Source organism: Carassius auratus, chromosome 29, assembly GCF_003368295.1.
Source record: "Carassius auratus strain Wakin chromosome 29, ASM336829v1, whole genome shotgun sequence".
Taxonomy (NCBI): Eukaryota; Metazoa; Chordata; class Actinopteri; order Cypriniformes; family Cyprinidae; genus Carassius; species Carassius auratus.
In genome coordinates this window covers 17,598,025-17,617,829 of record NC_039271.1, presented here as the reverse complement: position 1 = coordinate 17,617,829, position 19,805 = coordinate 17,598,025, and the positions used below count along the sequence as shown (strand labels likewise).

The window sequence follows — 19,805 nt, the reverse complement described above, 5'->3', positions numbered from 1 at the left end:
TGAGTAGTTTGAAATAAAACTTATTTATCAACAAAATGTCTGCAAAATAACTTACAATGTTTGGTTTTCACATGCGTTCTCTCTCAAAATGAAATAAATCAAGATCTTACGCAGCTTCTAATTCACGTTGTTTCTCAAGTTTTTTTTCTCTCTCTCTAATGCCGCGTCTCTCGATGGGCGGAGTCAGCTTGACCTAATTACGCTCGATTGGCTGCTCACCTGCACAGATCTAGAGCTCAATCAAAATTAAAGTTACATTTCAACTATTTAGTTTACCTAACAAGTAACCCATTTCAAATGGAAAATATTTATATATACATATATATACATTTAGTATTTGTTCCATATTTCTTCCTCTAACAGTATCTAGCTATTCAGATGACTGTGTTTAAATCTAATTTAGACTACAAAGGTTTTTGAGCCTGGGTTACAATAAGGATTGTAGTCTCCTCTCCACGGGTCCTCCTCCGGCAATGTAGAGCCAGCTCCTCCCTGGTCAGATGCTTGTTTACATCTTCATTTGTCAGCGCAGGCCAACCCTGGGACATCAACAGCTCTCTCTTTGCTTTGCGAAGGATAGCGACATCAGCTGCATCCCATTCAAAGATGCATGGTGATAGCCGTGACATGAAGATGGGGTACAACTGATGGGCATCAGTTGTACACCCCAAGGCAATCCTGCGCATAAAATGCCAGATGTCCAAGCGTATCATGAGATCTGGCCAGCCCCTAAACCTGGTTTTCAGCTTGCTGTCGCTCACCTCACTGCAGCACCCACAGTCCACGTACAACACAGAAGGTGGATTTACACCAGCCTGCTGGTATCTTTTCACCAGACCGTCTACCATCATGTCAAGTCCTGCTCCTTCCTGGGCTGTCAGCACACTTATGAGCACCTGACCAAACAGAGTTGCCAATAGAGGTAAGCCAGAGCCCTGTTTCCCTTGCTGTCCCAGCCAGCTCAAGGACACACGCGAGGCTCTACACTTGGTACAGATAAGGGTTTCTGTGACCATGCTGTATGTTCTGTCAATTTCTAGAACATGCCATACCCTTTTGTGCAGACCACCTCCTGTCAGCTGATGTTGTCCGCAGGCTTGATTGGGACAGAGAACCTTAACCCTCCACAGCTTGTATGGCATCCACAGCAGAAGAGAATGACAAAAGAATCTGTCTGGAGCCTGATTGTAAATAAGTGCTGGTTGTGGGGGGTAATACCAGAGCTGGAGGTCTTCACGAAGTGCTGGCTTTCCTTTGGATCCAATTTTGAAAAGCCTTTTGCCAATCCACTTGTGACCCTCTGGTGGTATGGTCTCAGACCACAAACGAGGAAGTTGAACTACAGATGGACCTTGCAATTATGCCCCAGAAGGAGCAGTCTGTAATGGAAAAAAGACAAAACATTAAGTTTAGTAAGTTCATTTTACTTTTTAATCACTTTAAGCATTTTATTTGTATCCCTGATTACTTTCACATAAAATCATCATAATCATCATTGTATTACATGGTATTACAGTGATTATTATGACAATAAAACTGATAAATTTACATTATAAACTCATGTCATCCAAAAAAAAGAACAAAATAATTTTGAAATCCTGTTGAATATGAAATAAAAAGAATTCAGAGACTTAACAATCAATATCTATTTATTCTGACACATAATTTGTTAACATCTATACACTGTTTATCATCAATAAATCAGTATCAAGTAAACTCAATTGACATTATGGCAATAGTTTGATTGTTGTTGTTTTTTTCAGCATGAATGTGTTTTAAGGAACTACTGGTTATAAAAGTAATATTCAATTTTCATGGCATGCAAGCCTTTTTACATCTCCATTAAGTGTCTGGTGAAAGCTGATTTAATTAAATTTTTGGACCAACAGAATATGAAATTACTTACAGAGACGATCCTGCATGGCTGAGCGGGATTGGACACATCTGCAGTGGCTCTGGGGACAGGGGTTGGAACTGTAGGATCTGGTGTCTGTACAATCATGAAGTAAAATATAGATTTTGCAAATAGAACATTACAATTACTTAAAGCCGTCCTAGATTAAATCATACACTACAGTTGCAAAGTTTGAGGCCCAAAAGTTTATAAAAGAAACCTATTCTGCTCACCAAGGTTGCATTTGATAAAAAAATACAGTTAAAGACTAAAAAGATAGTTAAATTGTGGAACATTACTACAATTTAAAGTTTAAAATATGAAATATAATTTATTTATACGGTGGCAAAAACCAATTTTCAGCATCATTACTCCAGTCTTCAGGGGAAAGCACACAAAGATGAAAATCAATGGTAAATAATCTCTAATTAACCCACACAAAGGCAGTAACACACAGACCAAGACAAACTGAACAGACTAAAATTTAAGTAGACAGACCAATGAGGGACGAATGAGTAAATTAACTAGACACAGATTAACTGAATGACATAATCAAGAGGAGACACAACCTAGGTTGAGGAACATGAGGAGAGAAAATACAAAAGTCCATAAATATGATAGGTGGTATTTTTCAGAATTAAGTTTGAAGAACAGCATTTATTTGAAATAGAAATCGTTTGTAACATGATGTTGAATAGAAATCTTTTGTGACATTAAATGTCTGAGATTTTATCAATTTAATGCCTCCTTTTTCAATAAAAGTAACACTATCTTAACATCAATAACTTTTGAATAGCAATTTATATGAAATCTATTTATAAAATATAACTTTTTTGTTTATTAATATGGTTTTCTGTTATTTAAAAAATAGTTTAAATAGTTTAATAATTTGTATAGAATGGAACATGAAATGTGTCTTCATAGAGTACAATATAGATTATGCCATTACTTACAGAGACTGTAGTGCTTTGTCTAGAGACACTAGACACTGCTGCGCTGGGCTGGTCTTCAGCCTGAGAAGTTCTCCTGGCCAAACTGAGATTTGGCTTTGCTGCAGCAATGTGAGACCCGGTAAATCTTGATTTGGTAAACTAAAAATGTGAGAAGACGGAATGTGTTATAATAGCAAGCATTACTATTTGTGTTAATATTACAATTTTAAGTAAATGCAGCATTCAAAAACACTTCTTTCTGAATGGAAGTGACGTCCGTAAGAGGAATGATTTATCAGCAGTAGTGACTCTTGATATTACTACAAAGTATTTGCATGATGGAGTAATTATTAACATGTGTACAGTTAATAATAGCCAGCGTGTATGTGGAATGTTGCATGAGATAGAGAAGGAAAAAAAAGAGCTTTAACACATGAGAAGTATTGAGAGAGATGCAATGAGGGACATGAGTCTAGCTCAGTGACCTTCAACAAAGGCAGAGCTCAGTTAAGCCCCTTTTCACACTGCACGTCGGACCCGCAATATTTCCGGAACATTGCCGGGTCGCCTTCTGTGTGAAAGCAACCACGTCCCGGAATTGATTACCGAATTGAACCCAGGTTGGGGACCTAGTAACATTGGGGGGTTCGACCCGGGACGGGCGCTGTGTGAACAAAAGCCAGATCTAATTCCGTGTCGAAGTGATGACGCGCGTTATAGCGTGACTCTTTTACCGGCTGTTTTGAAGGAAGATCATCAGTCGCGACGAAAACATATGTGCAAACTGTAATGAAGCAGAGATCAGTTAGTTACTCAATTTCCATGCTGACGCCGAGATCATTTGCTTGCTTCAGTGAAAGTATAACGTGCCTAGCGTTGTCAACTCGTACATTACACGTCACGCGCTGATGTCACGTGTCGTTACGGGATCTTCAAGGGTTGTGTGTGAAAGCACGCACATATACCGGCTCATTACTGGCAGTGTGAAAGTGCCAAATCTAGCAACCAGGGACCAATTGCAGGAACACTTTACCCCTGTATTTGCTGGAATGGCAGTGTGAAAGGGGCTTCAGAGACAAAGAGGACAATCAAAGAGTAGAGCCCAGAGATGAAAGGGAGAAAGCAGACATGTTACAATCTTCATTTATTCTTGACCATGTGACTTAAACCAAAGCTGATATATTCAAACCGACCAATCAGCAGACAACAGCTGCCCCCATTGTACAAGAGGTTTGAAAATTAGCAGGTCTCAACCAGCATCACATAGAATTCTTGCTTTTTTTTTTGTTCTTCTTACTTTCTGAACTTCCTCGAATTTGAACTGAGCTCATACTTCAGTGCTATAAAAAAGCAATTCTTACCAATGAAAATTGTGTTGCAACTCTTGCTTCCACAGGTGCAGTTGGGTGGGGCTGGGGCAGGTGCAGGGGATGAGGCTGGAGGTCAGGCTGACTCTGCTCCATAGCCTTCTTTGCTGTTTCAGCAGCATGAGGTTGTTCCACCACCTTTTGTGCTGGTCCAGTAACGTTTGAGGCAGTGGGCTGCTTAACACAACCACAAAAATTAAATAAAAAATACATATAACAATTCAGAAAGAAAACATTTCAGTAAATAATATTAACAAAAAATACTTGCTACATTAATGTTACCTTTGGAGTGTGAAAACCACAGATGCATTTCAGCACACCTCCAAGCAAGGTTGTTTGGCCACGAGACAGCATCAGACATTTCTCAATCTGTAAGTAATATAACAAATGTAATGCACAATACAAGTGGGTCACTTAAAAGAGCATAAAATATTTTATTAAATTAATATATTAATTCATTCACTGATTAATTTCTAGGACACAAGTCAAGCTTATCTTACATATAATGTTAGAGCTGGTATCTCTCTTTAAAGGAGAGAGATACAAGAGAGAAACATTTCATACCTTCAGACCCACCTATTCATTCACTGTCCCTTCCCCCTTCCCCCTCTCAAATTTCTGAGTCTCCCAGTACACAAAATGTCTTTGATGTAACTTTTCATTAACAGTATGACATAAATCTCAAAATACCTACAACATTACATAAACATAACACAACCATCACATTACACCGTACCAATGAATGGGACCAGTTAAATGTTTGTAATGGAGCCTAATCTGTTGTTCTCTTATGCAAATACATTAAACAACTATACTAATAATGTTCGATTATGCAAGTCAACTAACACTTAAGTGTTTTTTTTTCTCTATCATGCAAAGGTAACAAACACTCACTCACCCTTTGATAAATCTCGTACCACTTTTTCTGTCTAGGAGCAGGCCTGTTACCTTCATTTGATGGCCAAATTCCTGTGCTGGAAAACTTTTTTAAACGCGAAATCCATTCAGCGTCCGACATAGCTTTATGTGATTTTTGTTGTTTGACAGACATTTTTATTGACTTTGATGAAACAGTTTTGAAAGAACAATTAAAACAATTAAAATTACACTAATAATAAAAAAATAAAATACAAAAAAAAATTGCAATTAGATGATAATTTCTTAACTGTTGTCATCGGTAATATTTACTTTACTTTATACTTTATTGTCAGACTGTGTCTAAAATTTTTCTTGCATAACAGTATTTATGTTTACAACATTTAACATACATTCTACATTGACATTCACTCTAGCACGTACAATTATACATTTCATACAACATTTATACATCTGCAACACCGTCCCAATACTCTTGATCTCTGATTAGGTGTTTTTGTTCAGTGCAAGTCTGGAGAAAACAAAGAGCTTGGACAAGGAGTTGTGTGGCCTGCTCTGATCGGAAGGGTCTAATCTTCCGAACGTTGTACAAGGCAAATCTTCAGGACCGGGCCAGTGCAGCAATATGGCCTTTGAAACTTCACAAAACCTGAAGACGTTGAAGACAAGGATGAGTTTTTAGACACTTTTTGAAAAGGGTTAAAGCCTCCGCTGCTTGAATTGAGATAGGCAGGCCGATCCACCAGCTGGGAACAGTCCAGGAAAAGGTCCTTGAGAGTGATTTTGTGCCTCTTTGGGATGGCACCACGAGGCATCGTTCACTTGCAGAAAGCAAGCGTAGGTCTGCACCAGCGACTTTAGGTATATTGCTGCAGAGCCAGTGGTTATCTTGTAGGCAAACATCAGTACCTTGAATCTGATGCGAACAGCTATTGGTAGCCAGTGCAAAATTATGAAGAGAGGTGTGACGTGGGCTTTCTTTGGCTCGTTGAAGACCAGTCTCGCTGCTGCATCCTGGATCAGTTGCAGAGGCTTGATAGTTTGGCCGGAAGACCCGCCAAGGGAGCATAGCAGTAGTCCAGTCTGGAGAAAACAAAGAGCTTGGACAAGGAGTTGTGTGGCCTGCTCTGATCGGAAGGGTCTAATCTTCCGAACGTTGTACAAGGCAAATCTTCAGGACCGGGCCAGTGCAGCAATATGGCCTTTGAAACTTCACAAAACCTCAGGAGGACGTGGCCACGTGTTACATGCATATGAGAGGGATGCTATTGCTGCCTTCATGTAGCATTAGCCAGCATGCATGCAGAATTTTGACTTCACTGTAAATAAAAGGATTGCACGGGCCTACACGCAATGTCGCTGGATGAGATTCAGGGAATTTACCTGGAACCTCACAGTTTTCCACAAAGCATCATTTCACCTGCCCTGAAGAGGAGCTGTGGCCTTTTGCCCCCAGGAGACACAGGGAAACCCACACGAAAGGGGACAGAGAACCTCACTCTTTCTTTCTAAGCCACGGGTGTCAAACTCAGTCCCTGGAAGGCCGGAGACCTGCAGAGTTTAGATTCAAGCCTGATAGAACACACCTGATCCAACTAATCATGCCCTTCAGGCTCATTTGAAAACTACATGCCTTGTGTGTTTGAGAAGGGTTGGAACAACACTCTACAGGGCTCGGGCCCTAAAGGAATTTAGTTTGACACCCCTGGTCTAAGCTCTCTCAGTTATCAGAAAAAAAGAACCAGCCTGCCCCGTGTGAGGCTCGAACTCACGACCTTCAGATTATGAGACTGACGCGCTGCCTAACTGCGCCAACGAGGCCCGTGGGCTAAAGGGGGCCCGAACAGAGAAAAAGTAGCTTCTAGGTCCCTGGTTTCAGGTGCGGTTCGAACAGGCCATCTCTAGCCAGGCAAGGGTGTCAGGATGGCCGAGCGGTCTAAGGCGCTGCGTTCAGGTCGCAGTCTCCCCTGGAGGCGTGGGTTCGAATCCCACTTCTGACAGACCTATCCTTTGGCTGCAGACAGAGACTTCAGTCTTCTGCTACGTTGGGCCAGCAGGGCGTTAACTTTGACAAAACGACGCATTAGGCAAATGCCAGTATTAATTGGGCAGGCGTTGAAGACAAGGATGAGTTTTTAGACACTTTTTGAAAAGGGTTAAAGCCTCCGCTGCTCGAATTGAGATAGGCAGGCCGATCCACCAGCTGGGAACAGTCCAGGAAAAGGTCCTTGAGAGTGATTTTGTGCCTCTTTGGGATGGCACCACGAGGCATCGTTCACTTGCAGAAAGCAAGCGTAGGTCTGCACCAGCGACTTTAGGTACATTGCTGCAGAGCCAGTGGTTATCTTGTAGGCAAACATCAGTACCTTGAATCTGATGCGAACAGCTATTGGTAGCCAGTGCAAAATTATGAAGAGAGGTGTGACGTGGGCTTTCTTTGGCTCGTTGAAGACCAGTCTCGCTGCTGCATCCTGGATCAGTTGCAGAGGCTTGATAGTACGTGCCGGAAGACCCGCCAAGGGAGCATAGCAGTAGTCCAGTCTGGAGAAAACAAAGAGCTTGGACAAGGAGTTGTGTGGCCTGCTCTGATCGGAAGGGTCTAATCTTCCGAACGTTGTACAAGGCAAATCTTCAGGACCGGGCCAGTGCAGCAATATGGCCTTTGAAACTTCACAAAACCTCAGGAGGACGTGGCCACGTGTTACATGCATATGAGAGGGATGCTATTGCTGCCTTCATGTAGCATTAGCCAGCATGCATGCAGAATTTTGACTTCACTGTAAATAAAAGGATTGCACGGGCCTACACGCAATGTCGCTGGATGAGATTCAGGGAATTTACCTGGAACCTCACAGTTTTCCACAAAGCATCATTTCACCTGCCCTGAAGAGGAGCTGTGGCCTTTTGCCCCCAGGAGACACAGGGAAACCCACACGAAAGGGGACAGAGAACCTCAATCTTTCTTTCTAAGCCACGGGTGTCAAACTCAGTCCCTGGAAGGCCGGAGACCTGCAGAGTTTAGATTCAAGCCTGATAGAACACACCTGATCCAACTAATCATGCCCTTCAGGCTCATTTGAAAACTACATGCCTTGTGTGTTTGAGAAGGGTTGGAACAACACTCTACAGGGCTCGGGCCCTAAAGGAATTTAGTTTGACACCCCTGGTCTAAGCTCTCTCAGTTATCAGAAAAAAAGAACCAGCCTGCCCCGTGTGAGGCTCGAACTCACGACCTTCAGATTATGAGACTGACGCGCTGCCTAACTGCGCCAACGAGGCCCGTGGGCTAAAGGGGGCCCGAACAGAGAAAAAGTAGCTTCTAGGTCCCTGGTTTCAGGTGCGGCTCGAACAGGCCATCTCTAGCCAGGCAAGGGTGTCAGGATGGCCGAGCGGTCTAAGGCGCTGCGCTCAAGCTGGGGAACAATAGTCCGTCAAAGACGGGGAAGAAGGGAAGAAAAGAGGGAAGGAAGAAAAGGAGAAGGGGAAGAAGAGAAAGAAAAAATGAAGAAAAGAAAGGGTGAAATTTGACGTTCAAAGCCCAATCTTCCTTAGCATGCGCGCAGTGATACATCTTCCGGTTTCTTCTTGCGTAAATTCGCGCATTTATATTACACTGTTTCCTATTGCAGGTGCTCCCCGCGACCCAGGTTCGAATCCAGCTAAAGACAACTTTTTGTAATATTGTTAATTGCTTTAAATAAATAATCTTTCAATGTTAATTAAATGTATATATGTGCTTTGTTTGATATTTTTTGTCATGAAAATGTAAGTACACGAATGGAAATGTGTTTTGTTATTATTAGTTATTTAGTAGTTGTTGTATTCATAATTTAGTCTGATTAAGCATATTATTATTGCAGTTGTATTGATATTTATTCTGATTAAGGATTTTTACATCTTACATTCAGGATCTTACATTTATTCGACACATTCAAATCTGTCATTTCTAATTAAAAATGAAAATATTCATATGCTGGAAAATGTCTGTGACAAATGACAAATGCAAATTATTTTTTGTAAACACGTTTTATTTTTTCAGTGTACTGATGAAATGGTTATATTAAAGTGCAAATTACAAAAAATCAGTCTTTTGCCAATTATTATTTTATTTTTACAATTATGCCAATAGAACAATAATAAATATTAAACAAATTAAATTTTAAATAAGTTTTAAAACAACTTTAAATCAAAAGGGAAATAAAATGAATTTTTTTTTAACTGAACAGTAATAAATATAAAATTAAATAAGTTTTCAAACAATAAATTAAAAAGGTAAATAAAACAGTAAATACAGTTTTAAATACAAACACAAATAAGTTAAATAGGTTTTTAAAAAGCAGTAAATAAAATATTAAATAATGTTCAACACAAATATTAACTATAGTGAACTATATTTAAACAACTATTTACACACTACAATAAATAAAAATATATACATTATTTGGGAACAGTTCTCCGCATTTCCTCTAACCACTGTTCTTTTGTAACAGTTTCAGACTGTGGGCAGTATACTTTGCCCCTGTACTGGCTATGTCCTGTTGCACTGGTTTTGAAATGTCCGCATTTCTTGCAAGTGTTCGCCTCTACAGTTCTCTTGTAGGGTCTCTTAGGCATGGTTTGGGGATTGGCAGCTGGTTGTGAACTTGTGCCCTGCACAACTGTAGGATGTAACAGTGGCATCCCCTGAACCACTGGCATTCCCTGGACCATCGGGATTCCCTGAACCATTGGCATTCCCTGAACCATTGGCATCCTCTGGACCATTGGCATGCCCTGGACCATTTGCATGCCCTGGACCATTGGCAGTCTTTGAGCCATTGGCATGCCCTGGAACATTGGCACACCCTGAAGCATTGGCACACCCGGGAAACCTGGTGCTGCAGGTATAAGTATATTGGGTACCATCTGCACTGATGCTCCAGGTGCTGATGGCGTAACCAACATAGTAGTCTGTGTTGGTGCCTTGGGTCTGAGAGGAGGTCGCCCAGTAGAGGTGTGCCTCTGTTTTGCCTGACCTGCTGTGCTCTCTGGTAGCTTGTACTGGTGCTGCTCCCCTGATTGTTCTGGCTCTGTCCGTAGGCGTTTGGCAGCCTGGAGAGGTTCCTGAGCTTCAGGGAGGGGCTGAGGCAACTGAATGCCCTGAATCAGCACAGACAGTTCCTGCTTTTTCTGTCTGTTGTTATACCACTGAATCAGGGTATTCTGGTTAACCTCCACCAGCTGCATTGAGGTTCCTCCCATCACCAAGCTGTTGCCCAGTACAAGCTGCCTTATCCTCCTGTAATCCTGGAGGATTAGAGACCATCTCGACAGCGTTCCCTTGCCTTTTCTCTTGGGGCTTGGGTGGGTGTTGCAAAGCCTGATGAAGATGGTTTCCACCAGACGGCAACAGTCAGGCCACTGAGCAGGTGCGCTGCTTGCTCCCAGCACACTTCTGATGGTGCTCTCTACTCCTGGGGTTTTAGTGGGCCTCTTTGGTACTCTGAAGCGTCCACTCAGCAGTCTCTTCTGGTGTCTAGCTGCATACACCACCCGTTGCTTGTCCTGGTCAGCCAGGTTCTGCCAAAGTTCAATTATGGTGCTGGCTTCCTGATTGGTCAGGCTAAGGGCTGTGTGACCCCGGAGCTCCACCAGATATTCGGCCAGCTTGTCCACATGTTGGTATCCCGGGACATTTTGGTAGTCAACAGCCTATTAAGAAAACTAGCACAAATAATAATCACATTTGTTAAATGCCTAGTTCCATAACTAGTTCCATTGATGTGTTGCTGTTTAACACAATCTGTATAGTACAAAGCACTAACTAAATAAAACTGATTTGTTGCCTACTAATGACTTTAGTTTAAAATCTGAGCAAAGTCTGGATATAAAGCAGTAGCAAGAAGTATATGTTGATCAATCCTTATTTTAATTTAATATAGTTTATTTGAAAGAAATAGAGAGGAGTGGCACTTACAGTCTCTTCATCGTCATCATCATCCTGACCAGCATCCTCTGGCTCTGAGGAGAGTGGTGAAACAGATGTTTCAGAGGGAAAAGGTGGCACAGCAGTCCCCGAGGGTCCAGGTGATGAAGGAGCAGGTGTAGGATCAGGGACCAGTGAAGGGGATGTGGAACCCAGTACAGCCGTGTCACTGCTGGTGACCACGGTGGAAGAACCCAGTGTCAGAGTGGAGGAGGGAGGTGACAGAACATCCTCGGGATCTGCAATTGTGTGATCCCCGCTGACATCACAGAAGCCCTCATCTTCATCTCGCTCCTCCACATTAAGTTCCTCGATGAGCTCTGCCGTCTCTTCAGAGTCTGGGTTCATGTCCTGCAGTGCCTGACCAGTCTGCTGGAATAGATACTGCACTCCAATGAGCTCACCTGGAATAAAAACAATGAATAGGAATTAAATATAATTGCTGTGCAACATATTTGATACATAAGGCCTTTGTAGTTGTTCATATATTGTTATAGTGTGAGATCATGGAGATCATAGTACAGGAGAAAAAGAAAAAAAAGGCCATAAACCTATAACTGTGGGGCCAAAACAAAGAAATACAATACAATGATGACTGAGAAACATACAAATACAATTACTCAAATGTAACTCAAATGTAATTACTCAAATATTACTACATGTAACTTGACTTTTCTAATCAAGTAAACCAAAGTAACTTCAGTACAGTAAATGGTCACCAAATATTACTAATAATAATCAAGTTATTCTTTCTAAAAATTAACTACTTTCTAATAAAAAAGATTCCACAGCAAAATGACATGTGATTTATGAGATTAAGGTAGACGTTTGTACAATTATACTGAAAGGCCTTTTACTTGAAAGAAAATATCGATCAGATGACAGAGGGCATGTTTCAAGAAAAAAAAAGTTGATCAAGTTGATAGTTTGTAGTTCAAAAATACAGATACAAAGTACACTGTATAGGCTTAAATAAAATATTGACTGAGACTACACGGGAATTGCAAGTTAATTAACAATAATAAATTATTTTACCGGTGTAACGTGCAGGGGGACAAAACGTGGGGACCACTTTCCTGCCAAACAGCTTTTCATAATTGCTGTTTACACAGTGAACAAGTTCTCCTGTGTAGCTGCGTAAAGCTGATGGCTCAGATGACATGGAAGCTGCCTCCCGATCCTGGTTCCACCTGTGTAGACCCTCCAACAAATAAATCTGAAAGTTCAGACTGTTTGCACTGGTCCCTTTAAACAGACAACAGTTTTTAGGCAATGTTAAACACACAGACACTTAAATGTTCTTTCTTTGCACATGCAGTGTGTGTTCGACAAATACATACCTGGGATGAAACGGTTAAGGTGTAAATGAAAGGATTCAAGAGAAGTGGAGCCTCTGGCACATCTGTAAGTCTTCAGAAGCACACCTCCCTTGGTTAGGCTCCCGGTCTCAGTATAGAGGGCAACACCAAGAGGGTCTTGGATACACTTGATGTGCTTCTTTTGGACACACCAGATGTGCTCCATCCTTTCTCGATCCAAGAGAGGAACCCCCAGAGAGTCATTTCCCTTGCTGCTCAGGAGTTCTGTAAGCAGTTGTTCAAGGAGAAGGATGGTAGTCTCCTCTCCACGGGTCCTCCTCCGGCAATGTAGAGCCAGCTCCTCCCTGGTCAGATGCTTGTTTACATCTTCATCTGTCAGCGCAGGCCAACCCTGGGACATCAACAGCTCTCTCTTTGCTTTGCGAAGGATAGAGACGTCAGCTGCATCCCATTCAAAGATGCATGCTGATAGCCGTGACATGAAAATGGGGTACAACTGATGGGCATCAGTTGTACACCCCAAGGCAATCCTGCGCATAAAATGCCAGATGTCCAAGCGTATCATGAGATCTGGCCAGCCCCTAAACCTGGTTTTCAGCTTGCTCTCGCTCACCTCACTGCAGCACCCACAGTCCACGTACAACACAGAAGGTGGATTTACACCAGCCTGCTGGTATCTTTTCACCAGACCGTCTACCATCATGTCAAGTCCTGCTCCTTCCTGGGCTGTCAGCACACTTATGAGCACCTGACCAAACTCGTTGCCAACAGAGGTAAGCCAGAGTCCCGTTCCCCTCGCTGTCCCAGCCAGCTTCTTGGTGATCTGTAATAAGAGATGATATGAAGCATGCTGTAAATATAAATCAAACATCACACCATGAAAAATACAGATACAGTGCCATGCTGGTATATAAACACCATTAATGAACAAATCCACAACTAACCTTTTTAGTAGAATCCATCTTCAAGACAGAGCCATAGGTGGATGTTATTCTGGCATGGATTTCATCCAGCCTGGTCAGAATGTCTTGGCTGTAAACGGTGAGCAACCACTTGCAGCTTGGCACCACCGTAGGCTCTGGGGGCTCCTGGAAATTTACTGGCATCACCCCGGGTTGATTGAGGAAGTCAACACATTGGGTGGTGTACCGGGCCAGACGATGGAGCCACTGCTCGCTGTGGTTTTCACGCAGCTGCTTTATCACCCTAGTGGGACTATTGCCTAAGCCACGCTCACGCAAGAGCCTGATGACCCGCATATCACAGGCGTACCTTAGGAAAAGCAAAATCCACATATTCATATATTTTAGCTATTTAATTGTAAAGTATTTGCATACATACACACACGTGATGATGGGCTAACAACTGGATGAGGAATGAAAGTGTACTTACTTCCGCGTGAGGATGACCTGAAACTCAGAGCGATGGCCCAGATCTAGCTGTTGCAGGACAGTCTGACTCCAGGACACATGCGAGGCTCTACACTTTGTACAGATAAGGGTTTCTGTGACCATATTGTATGTTCTGTCAATGTCTAGAACCTGCCGTGCCCTTTTGTGCAGACCACCTCCTGTCAGCTGATGTTGTCCGCAGGCTGGATTGGGACAGAGAACCTTAACCCTCCACAGCTTGTATGGCATCCACAGCAGAAGAGTATGACAAAAGAATCTGTCTGGAGCTGGAGCCTGATTGTAAATAAGTGCTGGTTGTGGGGGGTAATACCAGAGCTGGAGGTCATCACGAAGTGCTGGCTTTCCTTTGGATCCAATTTTGAAAAGCCTTTTGCCAATCCACTTGTGATCCTCTGGTGGTATGGTCTCAGACCACAAACGAGGAAGTTGAACTACAGATGGACCTTGCAATAATGCCCCAGAAGGAGCAGTCTGTGATGGAAAAAAAGGCAAAACATTAAGTTTAGTAAGTTCATTTTACTTTTTAATCACTTTAAGAATTTTATTTGTATCCCTGATTACTTTCACATAAAATCATCATTGTATTACATGGTATTACAATGATTATTACGACAATGAAACTGATAACTTTACATTATACACGGAAGTCATCCAAAAAAAGGAACAAAATAATCCTGAAATCCTGTTGAATATGAAATAAAAAAGAATTCTGAGACTTTATAACCAATATCTATTTATTCTGACACATGAATGTTAACATCTATACACTGTTTATCATCAATAAATCAGTATCATGTAAACTCAATTGACATTATGACAATAGTTTGATTGTTGTTGTTTTTTTCAGCATGAATGTGTTTTAAGGAACTACTGGTTATAAAAGTAATATTCAATTTTCATGGCATGTAATCCTTTTTACATCTCCATTAAGTGTCTGGTAAAAGCTGATTTAATTACATTTTTGGACCAACAGAATATGAAATTACTTACAGAGACGGTCCTGCATGGCTGAGCGGGATTGGACACATCTGCAGTGGCTCTGGGGACAGGGGTTGGAACTGTAGGATCTGGTGTCTGTACAATCATGAAGTAAAATATAGATTTTGCAAATAGAACATTACAATAACTTAGTCGTCCTAGATTAAATCATACACTACAGTTGCAAAGTTTGAGGCCCAAATGTTTATAAAAGAAACCTATTCTGCTCACCAAGGTTGCATTTGATAAAAAATACAGTTAAAAACTAAAAAAGATAGTTAAATTGTGGAACATTACTACAATTTAAAGTTTAAAAATAGGAAATGTAATTTATTTATACGGTGGCAAGAACCAATTTTCAGCATCATTACTCCAGTCTTCAGTGTTACATGATCCTTCAGAAACCATTCTATTGAACATAAACCTTCATTATTAGTTGAAAACGTGAAAATAGCTGATAATAAAACTGCATTACAGTGGTTGCCACACTTATGGTGTTGGGGAAAGCACACAAAGATGAAAATCAAGGGTAAATAATCTTTAATTAACCCACACAAAGGAAGGCAGTAACACATAGACCAAGACAAACTGAAACAGACTAAAATTTAAGTAGACAGACCAATGAGGGACAAATGAGTAAATTAACTAGACACAGATTAACTGAATGACATAATCAAGAGGAGACACAAACTAGGTTGAGGAACATGAGGAGAGAAAATACAAAAGTCCATAAATATGACAGGTGGTATTTTTCAGAATTAAGTTTGAAGAACAGCATTTATTTGAAAAATTAGCATGATGTTGAATAGAAATCTTTTGTGTCTGAGATTTTTTTATCAATTTAATGCCTCCTTTTTCAATAAAAGTAACACTATCTTAACATCAATAACTTTTGAATAGTAATTTATATGAAATCTATTTATAAAATATAACTTTTTTGTTTATTAATATATGGTTTTCTGTTATTAAAAAATAGTTTAAATACTTTAATAATTTGTATAGAATGGAACGTGAAACGTGTCTTCATAGAGTACAATATAGATTATGCCATTACTTACAGAGACTGTAGTGCTTGGTCTAGAGGCACTAGACACTGCTGCGCTGGGCTGGTCTTCAGCCTGAGAAGTTCTCCTGGCCAAACTGAGATTTGGCTTTGCTGCAGCAATGTGAGACCCGGTAAATCTTGATTTGGTAAACTAAAAATGTGAGAAGACAGAATGTGTTATAATAGCAAGCATTACTATTTGTGTTAATATTACAATTTTAAGTAAATGCAGCATTTACTTGCAGGAAAAAAAGAGCTTTAACACGTGAGAAGTATTGAGAGAGATGCCATGAGGGACATGAGTCTAGCTCAGTGACCTTCAACAAAGGCAGAGCTCAGTTAGAGACAAAGAGGACATTCAAAGAGTAGAGCCCAGAGATGAAAGGGAGAAAGCAGGCAGGTTACAATCTTCATTTATTCTTGACCATGTGACTTAAACCAAAGCTGAGATATTCAAACCGACCAATCAGCAGACAACAGTTGCCCCCATTGTACAAGAGGTGTGAAAATTAGCAGGTCTCAACCAGCATCTCATAGAATTCTTGCTTTTTCTTTTTTTCTTCTTACTTTCTGAACTTCCTCGAATTTGAACTGAGCTCATACTTCAGTGCTACAAAAAAGCAAATTCTTACCAATGAAAATTGTGTTGCAACTCTTGCTTCCACAGGTGCAGTTGGCTGGGGCTGGGGCTGGGCAGGGGATGAGGCTGGAGGTCAGGCTGACTCTGCTCCATGACCTTCTTTGCTGTTTCAGCAGCATGAGGTTGTTCCACCACCTTTTGTGCTGGTCCAGTAACGTTTGACGCAGTGAGCTGCTTAACACAACCAAAAAAATTTAATAAAAAATACATATAACAATTCAGAAAGAAAACATTTCAGTAAATAATATTAACAAAAAATACTTGCTACATTAATGTTACCTTTAGAGTGTGAAAACCACAGATGCATTTCAGCACACCTCCAAGCAAGGTTGTTTGGCCACGAGACAGCATCGGACATTTCTCAATCTGTAAGTATTATAACAAATGTAATGCACAATACAAGTGAGTATAAAGCATAAAATACTTTATTAAATTAATATATTAATTCATTCACTGATTAATGTCTAGGACACAAGTCAAGCTTATCTTACATATAATGTTAGAGCTGGTATCTCTCTTTAAAGGAGAGAGATACAAGAGAGGAACATTTCACACCTTCAGACCACCTATTCATTCACTGTCCCTTCCCCTTCCCCTCTCAAATCTCTGAGTCTCCCAGTACACAAAAGGTCTTTGATGTAACTTTTCATTAACAGTATGACATAAATCTCAAAATACCTGCAACATTACATAAACATAACACAACCATCACATTACACCATACCAATGAATGGGACCAGGTAAATGTTTGTAATGGAGCCTAATCTGTTGTTCTCTTATGCAAATACATTAAACAACTATACTAATAATGTTCGATTATGCAAGTCAACAAACACTTAAGTGTTTTTTTTCTCTCTATCATGCAAAGGTAACAAACACTCACTCACCCTTTGATAAATCTCGTACCAATTTTTCTGTCTAGGAGCAGGCCTGTTACCTTCATTTGATGGCCACATTCCTGTGCTGGCAAACTTTTTTAAACGCGAAATCCATTCAGCGTCCGACATAGCTTTATGTGATTTTTGTTGTTTGCCAGACATTTTTATTGACTTTGATGAAACAGTTTTGAAAGAACAATTAAAACAGTTACAATTACACTAATAATAAAAAAATGAATACAAAATTTTTTTTGCAATTAGATGATAATTTCTTAACTGTTGTCGTCGTCGGTAATATCGCCGTATTTAGTTTTAAAATGAAGTTTCGCTGTCCTCCGTAAAAATGATGCTGAGCTCCGCGGCAATGATACTCGTCGTAGGTAACGAACTTCGGTAATGAACTTTTTTGACCCTTAATACACCTCCTGAGGACGATGTCATTCTTTCGTACACCTTCGGCACGTTTCGGCAACTTGATTGACACCTGACTAGAAGCGCTGACCCCTCCACCTAGCGGTGATACGCGGAAACGTGCCGCCGGCATCCCCTTGCTCTCTGATTGGCCAAATGTCACGAATGTCAAGAGAATGTTATGAATTGCGCTTTTTGATTGGCTGGAAATGTTAAGGCGCTTCGACGCGATTGGTCCAAATGTCATAGCGCTTCGATGCGATTGGCTGCGCAGTTCGACATTGCTCAACATTTCTGAAATTATGTCGGACTATCCTTCGTCAGCTAGCGTTCAGGTCGCAGTCTCCCCTGGAGGCGTGGGTTCGAATCCCACTTCTGACAGACCTATCCTTTGGCTGCAGACAGAGACTTCAGTCTTCTGCCACGTTGGGCCAGCAGGGCGTTAACTTTGACAAAACAACGCATTAGGCAAATGCTAGTATTAATTGGGCAGGCGTTGAAGACAAGGATGAGTTTTTAGACACTTTTGGAAAATGGTTAAAGCCTCCGCTGCTCGAATTGAGATAGGCAAGCCGATCCACCAGCTGGGAACAGTCCAGGGAAAGGTCCTTGAGAGTGATTTTATGCCTCTTTGGGATGGCACCACGAGGCATCGTTCACTTGCAGATAGCAAGCATAGGTCTGAACCAGCGACTTTAGGTATATTGCTGCAGAGCCTGTGGTTATCTTGTAGGCAAACATCAGTACCTTGAATCTGATGCCAACAGCTATTGGTAGCCAGTGCAAAATTATGAAGAGAGGTGTGACGTGGGCTTTCTTTGGCTCGTTGAAGACCACTCTCGCTGCTGCATCCTGGATCAGTTGCAGAGGCTTGATAGTACGTGCCGGAAGACCCGCCAAGGGAGCGTAACAGTAGTCCGGTCTGGAGAAACAGAGAGCTTGGACAAGGAGTTGTGTGGCCTGCTCTGATCGGAAGGGTCTAATCTTCCGAACGTTGTACAAGGCAAATCTCAGGACCGGGCCAGTGCAGCAATATGGCCTTTGAAACTTCACAAAACCTCAGGGAGGACGTGGCCACGTGTTACATGAATATGAGAGGGATGCTATTACTGCCTTCGTGTAGCATTAGCCAGGCATGAATGCAGAATTTTGACTTCATTGTAAATAAAAGGATTGCACGGGCCTACACGCAATGTCGCTGGATGAGATTCAGGGAATTTACCTGGAACCTCTCAGTTTTCCACAAAGCATCATTTCACCTGCCCTGAAGAGGAGCTGTGGCCTTTTGCCCCCAGGAGACACAGGGAAACCCACACGAAAGGGGACAGAGAACCTCACTCTGTCTTTCTGAGCCACGGGTGTCAAACTCAGCCCCCGGAAGGCCGGAGACCTGCAGAGTTTAGATTCAAGCCTGATTGAACACACCTGATCCAACCAATCATGCCCTTCAGGCTCATTTGAAACTACACGCTTGTGTGTTTGAGAAGGGTTGGAACAACACTCTACAGGGCTCGGGCCCTAAAGGAATTTAGTTTGATACCCCTGGTCTAAGCTCTCTCAGTTATCAGACAAAAGCACCACCCTGCCCGTGTGAGGCTCGAACTCACGACCTTTCAGATTATGAGACTGACGCGCTGCCTAACTGCGCCAACGAGGACCGTGGGCTAGAGGGGGCCCGAAACAGAGATAAAGTAGCTTCTAGGTCCCTGGTTTCAGGTGTGGCTCGAACAGGCCATCTCTAGCCAGGCAAGGGTGTCAGGATGGCGAGCGGTCTAAGGCGCTGCGTTCAGGTCGCAGTCTCCCCTGGAGGCGTGGGTTCGAATCCCACTTCTGACAGACCTATCCTTTGGCTGCAGACAGAGACTTCAGTCTTCTGCTACGTTGGGCCAGCAGGGCGTTAACTTTGACAAAACAGACGCATTAGGCTAATGCTCAGTATTAATTGGGCAGGCGTTGAAGACAAGGATGAGTTTTTAGACACTTTTGGAAAATGGTTAAAGCCTCCGCTGCTCGATTGAGATAGGCAAGCCGATCCACCAGCTGGGAACAGTCCAGGAAAAGGTCCTTGAGAGTGATTTTGGTGCCTCT

At 41.8% G+C, this 19,805-nt stretch overlaps 1 protein-coding gene and 4 non-coding genes across 5 annotated transcripts; 2 read left to right on the top strand and 3 right to left on the bottom strand.

Annotated features, from left to right (window-relative positions):
• Nucleotides 1-6,816: 6,816 nt before the first annotated feature.
• On the bottom strand, nt 6,817-6,890 carry trnam-cau (transfer RNA methionine (anticodon CAU)). Its single transcript has one exon. It is a non-coding gene; the product is annotated as a tRNA-Met (tRNA).
• Nucleotides 6,891-6,986: 96 nt separating this feature from the next.
• trnal-cag (transfer RNA leucine (anticodon CAG)) lies at nt 6,987-7,069 on the top strand. Its single transcript has one exon. It is a non-coding gene; the product is annotated as a tRNA-Leu (tRNA).
• Nucleotides 7,070-8,274: 1,205 nt separating this feature from the next.
• Nucleotides 8,275-8,348, bottom strand: trnam-cau (transfer RNA methionine (anticodon CAU)). Its single transcript has one exon. It is a non-coding gene; the product is annotated as a tRNA-Met (tRNA).
• Nucleotides 8,349-9,484: 1,136 nt separating this feature from the next.
• On the bottom strand, nt 9,485-17,435 carry LOC113047751 (uncharacterized). Its single transcript, XM_026209030.1, has 11 exons — nt 17,316-17,435; nt 16,708-16,794; nt 16,525-16,599; nt 16,421-16,477; nt 14,756-14,839; nt 13,746-14,236; nt 13,298-13,625; nt 12,375-13,176; nt 12,070-12,279; nt 11,026-11,438; nt 9,485-10,760 (listed from the first exon to the last, which is right to left on the bottom strand). The coding sequence occupies exons 1-11, from the start codon at nt 17,433-17,435 to the stop codon at nt 9,507-9,509; spliced, it is 3,921 nt and encodes a 1,306-aa protein (XP_026064815.1). The 3' UTR covers nt 9,485-9,506.
• A 2,036-nt stretch (nt 17,436-19,471) lies between these two features.
• trnal-cag (transfer RNA leucine (anticodon CAG)) lies at nt 19,472-19,553 on the top strand. The gene has a single exon. It is a non-coding gene; the product is annotated as a tRNA-Leu (tRNA).
• The last annotated feature ends 252 nt before the right edge of the window (nt 19,554-19,805 follow it).

What these genes read in the sequence shown, in the direction of transcription:
- LOC113047751 (XM_026209030.1), bottom strand. Translation starts at nt 17,435, where the DNA reads ATGTCGGACGCTGAATGGATTTCGCGTTTAAAAAAGTTTGCCAGCACA. An exon ending in GTGGTTTTCACACTCTAAAG is followed by an intron (nt 16,600 to 16,707) that starts GTAACATTAATG and finishes TGTGTTAAGCAG; the next exon opens with CTCACTGCGTCAAACGTTAC. An exon ending in CAGGTCATCCTCACGCGGAA is followed by an intron (nt 13,626 to 13,745) that starts GTAAGTACACTT and finishes GCTTTTCCTAAG; the next exon opens with GTACGCCTGTGATATGCGGG.